This window comes from Spermophilus citellus, assembly GCF_964194105.1.
Source record: "Spermophilus citellus genome assembly, chromosome: 2".
Lineage (NCBI taxonomy): Eukaryota > Metazoa > Chordata > Mammalia > Rodentia > Sciuridae > Spermophilus > Spermophilus citellus.
This window is the reverse complement of record NC_138183.1, coordinates 10273526-10289162: the sequence shown is the minus strand read 5'-3', so window position 1 is coordinate 10289162 and position 15637 is coordinate 10273526. Positions and strand designations below refer to the sequence as shown.

At 34.5% G+C, this 15637-nt stretch overlaps 1 protein-coding gene across 1 annotated transcript in view; it reads right to left on the bottom strand.

The window, feature by feature from the left end:
• Positions 1-15637, bottom strand: part of SCAI (suppressor of cancer cell invasion) — a 157201-nt gene that overhangs the window by 46093 nt on the left and 95471 nt on the right. Inside the window, exons 7-10 of the mRNA XM_081281926.1 lie at positions 8793-8889; positions 6970-7068; positions 6669-6821; positions 167-268 (exon numbers count right to left, since the gene is read on the bottom strand). Of these exons, the coding sequence (XP_081138052.1) occupies positions 167-268; positions 6669-6821; positions 6970-7068; positions 8793-8889 (451 nt within the window). The remainder of the gene's footprint in view (positions 1-166; positions 269-6668; positions 6822-6969; positions 7069-8792; positions 8890-15637) is intronic.

Sequence of the window (15637 nt, the reverse complement as noted above, 5' to 3'; positions counted from 1 at the left end):
ATATCCTTTTATATGTTCAGTGTATGATCTATTTCTCCTTATCTTATCAAGAGAGAGCTCTGTGTTCACGTGCATACATTTGAATGTAAAAATCAATAAATACCACATGAGGAACACAGAGGCAGCAAGGGAGTTGCCACATTTGCAAATGTAGGGAGAAGATCACCTGCATTCCTGGCTTATTTATCTGGGAAGCTAAATTCATCGGCTCTCTCTCCAGGGCTTGTAACATCCGAAACATGTCAACAGTTAGTTCGCTGAACTTAACCTGCAAGAAAGATAAACCTGGGCATTAATGCAGCATGCAGATCTTGTAGCATTTTGCTTTTTGTTTTCCTTTTTCAATGCTGGGGATTGAACCTAGGGCTTGCGAGGCAAGCCCTCTGCCACTGAGCTATGCCCCCAGCCCCAGACCTTGTGGACTTTAATCACATTATTACTCTTGACTTTCATGTGTAGTTAATGGAATTGAGTATTTGGGAATTTTCAAAAGAGAGGAAGGGTAAAGAATTATGTAGTGACATCCACATGATTATCATCCAGATTCTATAATTTCTTGTTTTTTTGCTCATCACACATCTCTCTGCCTATTCATATCTCTATTGATCCATTCATTTCCTTAGGGATTTTTTGTTTTAGCCATCCTGGTCCCCTTCAGTATCAAACTCAGGGCCTCACACGTGTTCGGCCCATACTCTACCAGAGTTATATCCCCTCCTTAGGTTTTGTTTTGTTTTGGCACTGGAAATCCAACTCAGGGGCACTCTACCTCTGAACTACCTTATCAGCCTTTCTACTTTTTCTTTTCTTTTTATTTTTTTAGGTGTAAAAAAATATGACATGCTATGCAACCTTCATTTATTTATATGTGGTGCTGAGGATGAAACCCAGTGCCTCACACATGCAAGGCAAGCGCTCTACCACTGGGTCACAACTCCAGCCCCCTTATCAGCCTTTCTTATTTTGTTTTTGATAGGGTCTAAGTTGCTGAGGTTGGCACCAAATGTAGGATCCTTTGCCTCCAGAGTCTCTGGAATCATAGACATGCACCATTGTGATCAGCCTCAGGTATTTTTAAAAACAACAGAAATGTAGTTACAGAAACTATATAATTTCCTACCAAACATGCTGATTCACAGCTAGGCTGAGATATATGTGGACTCATTTGAATAATCTCTACAGTATATGTTGGTACTACACAATACTTAAAACTGCATCCCTTTTCATTTTCAATAATACTTATATATAACTTCAGATGGGCATATGTACCCACTTCTACAGAATAAAAGGAATTTTTTAAAGAAAGAATCCATTTATGAAGAATATTTACTAGAGTTTCAAACATTTAACTCATTTAAAATATCTACCTATCTCTACATATGTCTATATCTATCTTTTCCCCCCCTCAGTGCTGGGGATGGAACCCAGGGCCTTGAGCATGCTAAGCAATATTCTGCCACTGAGTCTCAGCCCTCAGCCCTCATTGAATATACCTTTAAGGAGACTGAACAAAATTTTTAATTCTTCTCAAACTTTCAAAGAACAAAGTCACATAGATGGGCACTTTTGGCCATGCTTACTGTCTCTACTTGAGTTTTCTGAAATGACATAAAACTGCCCTAAAGATCCACATATTTACCACCTATGTTACCTCTGCACAAGAGAATAAAAAAATACCTTTCAGACCAGGGCTTAGACGTTAAAAACTCTCATCATCTGTTCTTTTTCTTTGTCTAAAATGAGGCAAAGCAGTAAGAGTGCTTGCTCCAGGGTATGACTGGCAAGGTCCACCACGGGAGCATACTAAAGAACAGATGCTACGCACAACAGAATTACAAATCCTCACATTAGCCTGATAACAGCTACCCCTCTTGAAATAGATTATTTTCCTGTCAGAAGAACACACTGCACTTCAGAGTTCAAACCTGTTAGTCCTTAAATGATCTGTGATGCCAGGACTCACTTGAATTGCTCTAGTTCCTGTTCCTCAATGTTAGGAAAACTTCCTCCAGTCATTTAGCTCCTCACTAGCTAGCCCTTTAATTCTCCTTTGCTACATCTACCTATCTACCCATACACCAAGCCCTAAACTCAAGCCGTCTTTGACATCTATTCTTTCTTTCCTTCTGTATCCAGTTTTTTACCAAATGTTACTGGCTGTATTTTCTATCTTTTTCTTAGAACTGTGGAGTGAACCCAGGGCACTTTACTACTAAGCCCCATTCTATGCCCCCTTTTAAAATTTTGAGATAAGGTCTTGCAAAGTTGCTGAGATCATAGATCTGTGTCACAACACCCAGCTCTATGTATTTCTTGAAACCATTCTCCATTATCATCAACACCCCTTTACTAAAGGATAGTTACTACCATATGCAAACTTCACTACATGGGAGTCAATCAAAAATCAGCAAGCAAGCAAAGAATTAAGACAATAAAACTGAAGTAAGAAAGAGAAATAGGCATTAGAACAGAACCATGGGTGATCTAGATAATGCAGTTAGCAGAAAAACCTTAAAGTAACTGACAAATGTGATCAATAAGATAGAAAGGAAATGTAGACAGACATAGTGGCACATGCCTGCAATCTCAGCAATTTGAGGGGCTGATATACGAGGAGTACAAGTTCAAAACCCACCCGAGCAACTATAGCCAGACCAATCTCCAAAATATCTCCAAACTAAAAATAAAACAACAACAAAATGGTCTGGGTTCACACCCCCCAAAAAAAGAAAAAAAAAGAGAGAGAGACAGAGAAACACTGTAGCACACAAATAAAAGAGCTTTGTTAGAGAATTAATATCTATACAAACAGAATCAAGTGGAAAGCTAAGGAACTAGGAAAGATCACATATGAAATTTTAAACTTAGTAAAAGGCTTAATAGTAGATTAGACAAATAAGAAAATTAGTGAAGTAGAAAAAAAGTGAAGTGAAAATAATTAAAGTAGAGAAGCAAAATTACAGAAAATATAGAAAAGAATGTAACAGCCACAAGTGACACTGTCGGTCTCTACAGACATGTTACTGGAGTCCTAAAAGTGGAGGAGAAAAACAGTGAAAAGATAAATGGTATTTGGAGACATAAATATATTTAAAATAGATGAAAAACATCAACCTACGGATTCTAGAAACTCTGTGAACCTCAAGCCAGATAAAAAAAAAAAAAACAAAACTACATTTGGCTATACCACAGTAAAACTGCAAGAAACAAAGATAGAAAATCTTTAAAGAATATATAGGAAAGAAATATTTCCTTAAACAAAATATGCGATAAATAATAAATCTAACAGATAGTTTCAACAAAAATAGGTCATTTCTCAACAGAAACAAGAGAAAATGTAATTAGATGTAGAAAATGACAATGGAATCAAGCTCAAGTTTTAGAGCTAAAAAATTACAGGGCAATAAAGACATATTAGGGCAAATAAAAACTGAGAAAATTCATTCAAAGTACATGTGAAAAAATACTTTGAAGAAAGTCAAATGAGAAGAAATACAAATAAACATCAAGTGTACAAGACAATATGAATAATTTCTTATATGAAATATAGAGAATTAAAAGGTTAAACCAAATCAATGCAAACAGATTAGGCTTCGGCCTGCAAAACACTTCAGCCTGCAAAACACCTAATCACAAGTTTTCTTTAAAATCTACAAAATGTTTTATTTACTACCTCTACTTTTATCAACAGTTATTAAACACTGCCAAGAAGCAGGAAACTGATCAATAATAAAAAAATAAATAAAATAATCAATCTATAGATGCAGATATAGAAATGATGAAAAATTAGGAGACAAGGCTATTAAAACAGGTATTATAACAAATCAAATATTTAAAGCAAACATACATAATGAAACAGAAACGGTAACACAAAACAGAAGCTCTACATATGAAAATATAACATCTGAAATAAACATGTTTGGGGATCTGATTAACAGCACATTGAATACTGAAAAAATAAAATATCAGTGAACCAAAGATAAAAGCAATAGAATCAATCCAAGGGAAGGACACAAAAAAAGCTTTAGGACTATAGATACTACTTAGTGGTAGAGTATTTACCCAGAATGTGTGTAAGGCCTTGGGTTTGAGCCCCAGTACCAAAGAAAATAAAATGAAAATTCAATTAAATTTATTATCTTCAATGGGCTTAAGGATAATATAAAAGTCTAACAGTTTGAACCACAGACTCAAAAACAGAAAAGTAAAGCAGGGATGGAAATAATGTTTGAGAAAATACTACCTGAAAAAATTTCAAGTTTGAGGAAATTATAAACACATATATCCAAGATAATCAACAAATCTAAGAAGAATAAACACACATACACATGCACACACACAATTAAAATCATAATCACACTGCTGAAACCAGTAATAATGCAGCCAAAAGAAAAAAGACATATTACGAGACAGAATTTTTCAGAGTGCTGATCATAAATTGTACAAATAAAAAGACAATGAAAAAAAATCTTTAAACTGTTGAAAACAGTGGACCAGAATCTTGTATACAGCCCCAAAATCTTTCAAAACTGAAAATGAAGTAAATAGAAAAAAAAATATGCAAAACAAAAACAAAACAAGCCAAGTGCATTCATTATTAAAATACTACATTACCAGAAATATTAAAGGAACCTTTAGCAGAAGGAAGTAATAACAGATGACAATTCAATTCTACACTAAAAAATGAAGAATGGATATCACAAATCAGTTGGTAAATATTAGATTTTTTTTTTTTTTGGAGACAAAGTCTTATTATGTTGCCCCAGGCTAGCCTCAAATTGACAATACTCCTCCCTAGGTCTCCATACTAGTTGAGACTATAGACATGTGCCACCAAGCCGAGCTCATATGTAAACTCTTATTTTTTTCTCATTGTGAAATTTCTTCAAAAGATAATTTTGGGTTGGGTACAATGGTGTATGACTGTAATCCCAGCTACTCAAAAGTCTGATGCAAGAGGATTTTAACATAAGTTAACAAAGCTCTGTCTGAATAAATTAAAGAGTTAGGGAAGTAGCTCAGTGGTAGGGCACTTGCCTAGCAGTCCAGAGGCCCTGAGTTCAATCCCCAGTAACGAAAAAAAAGATAATTTACTTTAGCTATATTGAGGTTCATAACATGAACTGAAGGTATGTCACCAAAATAAATACAAATTCCAGACTGACCACAGATCTAAATGTAAAAGATAAAGTAATATTTTGTTTTGTTTTTGTATCACAGATTGAACCCAGGGGCACTTCCATTAAGCTACATTCCCAATCCTTATTTTTTATTTTTAGCCAGGGTCTCGCTAAATTGCTGAGGCTGGTCTTGAACTTGGGATCTTCCTGCCTCAGACTCCAAGTGTCTGGGATTACAGGTACATACCAGTGAGCCAAGGTCATTAGGTTTTAATTTACATTTCCTTGATTAATAAAAATTTCTTTGCTGATCCATAATGGGGGGGGTAGGGAATCATAAAGGAACTTTTGATTGTGCAGAGGGGAGTGAAGGGATGGCAGGGGAGGGTGGGAAAGGATGGGAAGGACAGTGGAATGAGATGGACTTTATTACCTACATACATGTATGATTATACTACCAGTGTGACTCCACCATGTATAGCCAGAGAAAGAAGTTGTGCTCCATCTGTGTACAATGTGTCAAAATGCATTCTACTGTCATGTATAACTAATTAAATTTTTAAATTTTTTTCTTTGATTAAATTTTATTTGAATTAAAAAAAGTGAGAAAAATACTGATCCTTCAGATAATATAACTAAACAGACTAAATGTTTCAAAATCTGTCCAGTTCATGTGTGCACATAATTTTAAGAATGTTTTAATTTAAAAATTGGAAAAATAATAGCTATATGAATAAAAAATGAAAGAGTACTTACTAGCAAAATACAATATGAAAAATGATAGGTCCTAGGGAAGTTTCCAAAATTAAAACTTGAGTTTATAACACATATAGAAAAATTCATGACTTTTTCAACATCCAGCAGCATTTAGTAACTTACATTTCTAGTACATTAAATCCTTATCATCGTCATGGAACTGTTTTATCATGAAAAAAAAAATCCAAAATTCACTTTTCACAAATGTACTCAAAAACAACTCTTCTCTTACTTTTGCCTGATTGTGAATATTATATATAGAACTCTTGGATAGCTTAGAAAGTTGCAAAGAACAAAATAAAAGACACTTGTGATTCTGCTGTAGAGAGGTAAACCTTCTAGACATTGGTAAATTTCTTGCTATTCCTTTTCTGTGCATATATGTATATAGACTTCTGACACATAAAATAATTTTATTTATATACTTCCATAGTGAATTTTCACTTTCACATATCATGTCATTAAAAATTCATTCTAAACAATTAAATTTCAGTAATATGCACATAATTTTTTTTTTTTTTTTGTACTGGGGATTGAACCCATGGGTATTTTATCACTGAGCCTCATCCCCAGTCCTTTTTGTTATTTTATTTTGAGACAAGGTCTTGCTCAGTTTCTTCCACCTTGTGATCCTCTTGCTGCGGCCTCCTGGGTCGCCACACATGCACACAGCATAATTTAAATCATCATTTCCTCACTGAAAGATATTAGAATATTTACAAGCAAAGAATTCTATATGATAAATATATTTTTAAAGTGAATTTTAAGCATAATTTCTTCACAATTCTTTACCTGATTATTACAATTACCAATAATAAGTGCATCAGCCAGAGACAACTGTCCCACAATCATGCCCTGCTCCAGCAATGGGGCTCCCGTTTCAGCAAGGCGATTAGATGTGATAACAATGGTATTATCGTCATTTAACACCATTACAGGATCCGCCTAAAGAAAAAGTAAGAAGCTGATGGTAAGACAAAGATCACTATAATAATTTATTTCTTCTTCTTGACATATATCCACAATAAAAAAACACACACCATACGACCATTTGCTTATCCATAATTAGTAGTCTTTCTTTCCAAACACTGACCTCAATGAAAGCTGCCACTTCTTGAAGCACCAAGTTCCATTCCACTTGATCTTCAGTATTAAACCTGTGAGTATAATCCTCAATTTCATCTGACAATTCCTGATTTTAAAATACCACAAAGAAAAGAGGTTACTAAAAACACACATAAAAATACATAGCTATATTGTAACATTCTTGACAGAACATGATATAGTTCTCATAGAAGATATACACAGTTCCAATTATAATTGAAAACAACAAGAATTGCATGGTTTTTGCTTCAAAACTCAAAACATCAAAATGATACACACAAATAAGATCTTTATAGAGCTACAATGCCTACTTAGCACTACATCAACAAAAATTTATTAATAGAAAAGTCTAAAGGGGAAAAATTAATGAATTTTAATGTTAAACAATTTCTAATAACAAATTAGAACTAATTAATTAATTAATTAATTTGAAAAATACAGGGCTGGGATTGTGGCTCAACAGTAGAGCACTGGCCTAGCACATGCAAGGCACTGGGTTTGATCCTCAGCACCACATAAAAATAAATAAAATAAAGGTATTATGTCCAATTACAACTAAATACACACACACACACACACACATAAAACACATAAAAATACATAGCTATATTATAACATATATATATATATATACACACACACACACACACACACATTTTAGTAGGTCATGCTTGAAAAACAACTATTAATATGCTGACAAAACCACTGGTAGTAAAGCAAGCTGAGTTTGGTATGCAATAACTGTGAGCACTAAGTGCATCCTATATATATATATATATATATATATATATATATGTAGGTGTGTATGTGTATGTGTGTGTGTGTGTGTGTGTGTGTGTTTTAAAATGCTTCCTGATATTACTTGGTTTTATATCATACTGTATTTTGGAAGGAGTATTATTAGTAACTGGAGGTAGAGGAAGACAGAGGAGGATTATACAGAGCTATTTCTGGTGGCTTTGTGAAAACTAGTAGGTCATACTTGAAAACCAAATATTAATATGCTGTTGAAACCACTGGTAATAGAGCAAGCTGAGTTTGGTATGCAATAACTGTGGACTATGCAATAACTAAGTGGACCCTCAAGACAGTTAGCTTTCAAGACAGTTAGCTTTTAAGCACCTGAGTGAATGAAGGACAGAGTGATACAAACTAAAAAATTCATTCACAATACTGCTATAAAACTTTATAAATTTTTTTCAACCTAACCTTTCAATCATTTTCTCCTAAATAAATTATTTCAACATTGTTTACGTTTCTCAACAATCCATTGATGGGCTGTAAAGTGTAAAACATACTGAAGGGACAAAAGAAAATAAGATAATTATCTAAGAGCAGTGTAAAGATGTTTAAAATAAGAAGAGAGGTGGGAAACTTTTATCATTACTTTTGTCAGAGGGTACTGTATTTTGAATGTTGTCACTAGATATATCAAAATTAGCTTGGGGGTGGGAGTAGCTCTGTAGTAGAGCACATGTTTATCATACATTTAGCCCTGGGTAAGATCTCCAGTACCATACATATGCACAAATTAGGTTAGTTTATAGTATTGAGAATGAACTGGGGACCTAATGCAAGCGAGGCAAGTACTCCAGCACTGAACTATACCCTTGGAACTTTTTATTTTTTATTTTCAGACAGGGTGTCACTAAACTGCTGAGGTAGGCCTTGAACTTGTGATCTTTGTGCCCCAACCTCCCAAGAGCTAGGATTACAGGCATGCACCAGTACACCCAGCGTAAAATTCACTTTTAATAAAACTATTTGTATACAAATAGAGATTAGGATTTTTCTTATTTTAAAGGACGTTACCTTTACCAGATCCTTCACCACATCCATTTTGTTGAGAAGAAGACAAACTACTATGAATCTTGCATAGTATCGCAGTTTCTTGACTACTAACTCAGGTCTATGGCAGATAAATGGGAAAAAAAAAAGCTCATTAAATGAAAACAGAATACATGATTTTTAAAATTTTTTAACTTTCTGATGATTTTAAAAAACTGTCATTTTTTGGACAGTTAACAAATATTGCCACAGAGAACAACATGGCCTTTCAAACACAGTTCTTCATGATTCATTAAGTCATCATTCATGTATTTATGCATTCAACAAATATCTATTGAGAACGTAGGTGATTAAGGCACTCTGCAGAATGTTAAAAATACCATAATTAAAATACAGAGAGAGGGACAAAGCCCCTTCTTTATAGACCTTAGAGACAGAAAAGTACTTAAAATACAGAGGAGTCAGACACTTAAGGCATAGAAGAGTAAACAGGATGGCAAGAGGAACAGACTACTACTAGAGCCCACAGTACTGGGTCTTGGGTGAGAAAAGGCTTCCTGGGGAAAGCAGTAAATGTTTAGGACTATAAAGAAGAGCAGAAGACTACAGGCAGGAAAAATATGAGACTACAGTAGTCCAGGAAGAACATTCTTGGTCTTAAAGTCCCATTTTTATGACATAAATCAACCAGCTTCTCATGCTTACTGTTTGTATGACAGGCCTTTTACCACACTTCTACTTTCCATTATCCGTGACATTTAATTTAAGTGCATTTTTTTTTTTATGAGTAGTATATAGTGAGGTTCTTTTCTATCCACTTTGGACAATCTCTGCCTTGTACCTGATGTACCCAAACCATTTACATTTAATGTTGTCAGTGTTTTAGCTGGGTTTGTCAACTACCTTGCATATTATCTGTTCCCCATTTGCCCTCTCTGTTTTAGAGTTCTTCTTGTTCCTTTTAATTAATAAAGCATTTATAGTATTCCATTTTATATCCTCTATTGACTTATTTATACCTCTTCTTTGTTATTGTACCTTCAGTGGTTGCTAGGAGTAGCAATATGCACTAACTTACCAATATTGTACATGTTCACACCCGACACTTCACACTTACCCCTTATCAATTCAAATGTGACATTTCCAACTTCTACTTCCTGCTTTCTATATCCCACACCAAAACTACAATAACCTTACAAGTGTACAATTTCATATATTTTTGACATTTTCCATAGTAAAAAAAAAAAATCTTTCATTTAGGAGTATTTAGAAATGTGAATACTGACAAATGCATTGATTTTTTTTTGTCAAATCCAATTTTATTCATAAGAATAAGTAATGTACACTTTTTTTTTTCACTTGAGCATTATGAAGAAAATGCTTAACTCTTAGCATTGACATTGCCAGCTTTTTCGTATACTGGCAATAATGACAAAATTCCTTAGAAATGATGGCTACAATTAAAGCTGGTTTTTTTTTTTTCTTATAATGGACTCACAACATCATTAGAAGATGTTTCCTAGAAAATGTATTGAATTTTTTTGTAGCAGATTGATTTTTCAATTTCACACGGTTTTCATATAGCTTGGAAATAATATATTTTCTTATTGTTGTATATAGTTTTATGCACACAGAATAAGTTCTCAAATTTCACTCAAACCTTATAACTTTTTGTTTTAATATATAAATTATTAAATATGATATATCAAACTTTTCATGTACATTAGACCATTTATCAATTTCCCAATTTTTGGTTTATTATACAGTTTTAGTATTGGGCATATGCAAGTAAAGAATTTTTATATTATCTTGGGTTGTTGCTTTTATTTATATACAATAAACTTCTACTCTTAATAATATTTTCTGTGTTAAATAAATATATAATTCACTAAAATTTCTTTTTCTTAGGAAAATTTTCATTTTCTCTTTTCTTTGCACTTAATGTTTCTAGAGAGTCTGTAATTAACAGTATAAAACTGTGTTTTTCTAAAAAATATACACTGGTAATCTGTCATTAACTAGAAAGTTCTGATTACTTTCACTTACCATGATTACCACTGTATTTGAATTTGTGTTTATTATTTTGTGCTATACATTTTGGGAATTTTCTCCTTTCCTGCATACTATTATACAATATATAAGTCCCTTTCTCCCTTCTATTTGTTCCAAATTCTCCTTATATTTTTAAAAATTCTTTTCTTAAAATTTTTATTAGTAAACTTTTCTTGACTCCATGCTTCTTCTGAACTATAAAAAGGATTTTATAAGAATGATTTAGTTCTTTATCCTTTTTCAGAATAAATCATGTTACATAGGATTTTATTCCCATTTTAACAACCCCAATCAGCCATTATCACAATGATCACTGTTTTACAAAGTCTTGTTTTAGGAGTAAGGGGATACTTTTTTCTCACCGATCCGTACTGTACACCATCCCTTCCTTCTAGCTCTTAACTTTCCTCTTCCTTACTCTTTTGCCACCACACCCCCACCATCTCTTACAAAGCTGTCATAACACTAGCCACAATAAAGAGTGGACGACTCTCTTTCCTGAAACTGAGCTGTCCATTTGAAGGGATGACTAGTCTGTTAGCCAGCAGAAAATATTTTAGGTTATCTAGCCTACACCCTGTCAGAAATGGAATTCAAAACAAAAAGAAAATCAGGAGAAGGATGACATCAATTGCTACTTGAACTATTAATGACTAGCCCTTTAATTTTTGATAAAAATATAGGTTCTATGAATCTATATCACAGGTAATACAACCAGCAAATTTTCTATAAAGGGCAAAAAAATAACTATTTATTTATTTGTTATTTTTATTTGTTCTAATCAGTTGTACATGAAAGTAGAATGCATTTTGACACATCATACATAAATGGAGTATAACTTCTCATTCTTCTGGTTGTACATGATGTAGAGTTATACCAGGTCATGTAATCATACAAGGATTTGTTCTACTATCCTCCCTACTCCCATACCCCCTCCCCTCCTTTCATTCCCCTCTGTCTAATCCAAAGTACTTCTATTCTTTCTTAGCTGCCCCCACTTATTGTGAATTAGCATCTGCATATCAGAGAAAACATTTAGGCTTTGGTTCTTTGGAACTGGCTTATTTCACTTAGCATAATATTCTCCAGCTCTATCCATTTACCAGCAAATACCATAATTTCATTCTTCTTTAAGGCTAATATTCCATTGTGTATAAACACCACATTTTCTTTATCTATTATCTGTAGAAGAGCACCTAGGTTGGTTCCATAGTTTAGCTATTGTGAATGGAGCTGCTATAAACATTGATGTGGCTGCATCACTGCAGTAGGCTGATTTTAAGTCCTTCAGGTTTAAATCTAGGAGAGGGATAGCTGGGTCAAATGGTGGTTCCACTCTGAAGTTTTCTGAGGAATCTCCATACTGCTTTCCATAGTGGTTGCACCAATCTGCAGTCCCACCAGCAACATATGAGTGTACCTTTTCCCCCACATTCTTGCCAACATATATTGTTGCTTTTATTCTTTATAATAACCATTCTGACTGGAGTGAGATGAAATCTCAATGTAGTTTTAATTTGCATTTCTCTAGTTGCTAGAGATGTTGAACATTTTCCATATATTTGTTGATCCATTCTATTTCTTCTTTTGTGAAGTATCTGTTCAGTTCCTTAGCCCATTTATTGATTGGGTTGTTTTTTGTTTGTTTGTTTGTTTTTTGGTATTTTTTTGGTGTTAAGTTTTTTGAGTTCTTCATATATCCTGGAGATTAATGCTCCATCTGAGGTACATACAAGATTTTCTCCCATTCTGCAGGCTCTCTCCTTTGCCATGAAGAAGGATTTTAGTTTGATTGCATTCCATTTATTGATTCTTGATTTTACTTCTTGCAAGTTGGGGGTCTTGTGAAGGAAGTCAGTTCGTGAGCTGACATGGTGAAGATTTGGGCCTACTTTTTCTCCTGTTAGGAACAGGGTCTCTCTGTTCTAGCTACATATGGATTTCCAGTTTTCCTAGCACCATTTGTTGAAGAGGCCTTTCTCCAATGTATGTTTTTGGTGCCTTTGTCTAGTATGAGATAACTGTATTTATGTGGATTTGTCTCTGTGTCTTCTATTCTGTAGCATTGGTCTATGTCTCTGTTTTGGTAGCAATACCATGCCATTTTTGTTACTACGGCTCAGCAGTATAATTTATGGTCTAGTGTTGTTAAGCCTACTTCACTTTTCTTGCAATAGATTGCTTTGGCTATTCTGGGTCTCTTATTTTTCCAAATGAATTTCATGATTGTTTTTTCTATTTCTATGAAGAATGTTATGGGGAATTTAATAGGGATTGCATTAAATCTGCATAATGCTTTTGGTAGTATGGCCATTTTGACAACATTGATTTTCCTATCCAAGAGCTTGGGAGATCTTTCTATCTTCTAAGGTTTTCTTCTATTTTTTTCTTTAGTGTTCTGTAGTTTTCATTGTAGAGATATTTCACCTTTTATTAGATTTCCAAATATTTTATGGTTTTTGAGGGTATTGTGAATGGGGTAGTTTTCCTAATTTTTCTTTCAGTGGATTTTCTTTCACTGATGTATAGGAACACATTTGATTTATGGGTATTGATTTTTATATCCTGCTACTCTGCTGAATTCATTTATGAGTTCTATTAACTTTTCTGGTGGAACTTTTTCAATCTTCTAAATATAGAATCACGTTGTCAGCCAATAGTGATAGTTTGAGTTCTTCTTTTCCTATTTGTATCCATTTAATTTCTTTCTTCTATCTAATTGCTCTGGCTACAGTTTCAAGATGTTGAATAAAAGTGGTGAAAGGGGGCATCTTTTTGTCTTTTTCTAGTTCTTTAGAGGGAATGCTTTCAATTTTTCTCAATTTAGAAATGATGTTGGCCTTAGGTTTAGCATATATAGCTTTTATAATGTTGAAGTATGTTCCTATTATCCTTTAGTTTTTCTAGGGTTTTGAGAATAAAAGGGTGCTGTATTTTGTCAAATGTTTTTCCTCATCTATTGAAATGATCATATGATTCTTGTCTTTAAATCTATTAATGAGATGAATTATGTTTATTGATTTCCACATGGACCATGCATCCCTGGGATGAGCCCTACTCGATCGTGATGCACTCCAGATAGTGACTATTTAAAGCTTTGCAGGCCATATATGGCATTTCTAGTACATTTATATTTTTATTTTTTTCAATCTTGTAAAGTGTGATAGCATTTCTAAGCTGTCAGGAGGTAGAAAAATCAGGCAAGCAGACCTAGTTTGCTGACCCCTACATTAAATGATCATATAGAAGCGAGTGGGTGACTCCATTCTCAAACCCACTGTGTAGAACTGCAGCAAAGTACAGATTAGATTCATCAATGCTATGCACTCATTTGTGTGAGAGGCCACCCCCACTGCATCTGAAAATCAGAATCACATCCCACAGCCCTACTGGTGACTACAGATGAAACCTTCACTGGAAAGGGCCACATCAAGTCCTCCTCATCATGGGTCCCACCCTATGAAGTGCCAAAGCCTTCTACTTTAGATTCATGTTTCTTATTAAAAAAAAAAAAAAAAAAAGGAAACTTCAATACTGTCACCCCTAATGTTAAAATCATGTTGTTCTTAACTAACCATGGATTCCAGAGTTCTAGTTTTGTCTAGCCTGCCAGGCCTACTACTTGTAAGATGTGGACTCTTTTTTTTTTTTTAATATTTATTTTTTAGTTTTCAGCGGACACAACATCTTTGTTGGTATGTGGTGCTGAGGATCGAACCCGGGCCGCACGCCTACCAGGCGAGCGCGCTACCACTTGAGCCACATCCCCAGCCCAGTTGTGGACTCTTTAACTTCACATTTACCTGGAGATGTCTGTTCCTCCAGGTGGCTCCGAGCAACATTTCTCCACATCTCTTGTGGGCTCAGATACACCACCACCTCCACATCTAACTCTGCCCAGGTGCAGATTTGGCCATTTACAATAGTCAGGGCTTGCAGCTCCCAGAACGAGTGACTATGTGATAATATCTCCTCTCCTAAGCAGGATGGCAATAGAGTGGGATGTTCTGAGAGCTGCCTATGCTTAGTGACAGACCCTCACCTTGGTGAGTGCTGGAACATTGGCCTCCATATAATCCTTAGGTGCTGAGGCAGTGCAGGAAAAACTTATTTCTTTTGCAGGGGGAAGATTTTTGCCTTTTAAACGAATTGTAAAATTCTGGAAAGCCTTTTTAAAAAAAAAAAACAAACAAACTTTATTTTACTTATGATTTTTTTAATGTGGTGCCAGGGCTCGAACTCAGTGCCTCACTCATATTAGGCAAGCCCTCTACCACTGAGCCACAACCCCAGCACTCATGGAAAGCCTTTTTATTTGGTTTAATCTAGTGGCTGCTGATCTCACTTTTAGTTAGCAGCTGTTACTGATCGCTACCTTAACTGGTACCCTTGCCCCTGTAAACTAAGAAACAACCTTCCAAATGAACAAAGCCCTTCCTAAGCACACAGAACAAGGTGAAGGTTTTACATTCTAGATTGTCCTTTGATTCTAATTTGTTGGTCTAAAGCAAGAAATGTGGTCATTCTGGTTCCAAATACTCCTAGCTCTGCTAGATAATGTATTGCTCTAGAGGCAGCAAAAGAAAATAATTCAGATGTGATATTTGCTATTTAAGTAGAAAATGACTGCAATAAATCAACCTGTTGGGTGTTAAGCCACGGGGCTCAAGGCCAATTTCCATTCTGGCACATTAGAAAATTCAGAAAAGTAAATTACACAAGGTCTATTGCTATTGCTTAAAATAACTCACTGCTTATATGTATTTTTTAAATACTTATTTTTTAGTTGTAACTGGACATTATTTTATTTATTTATT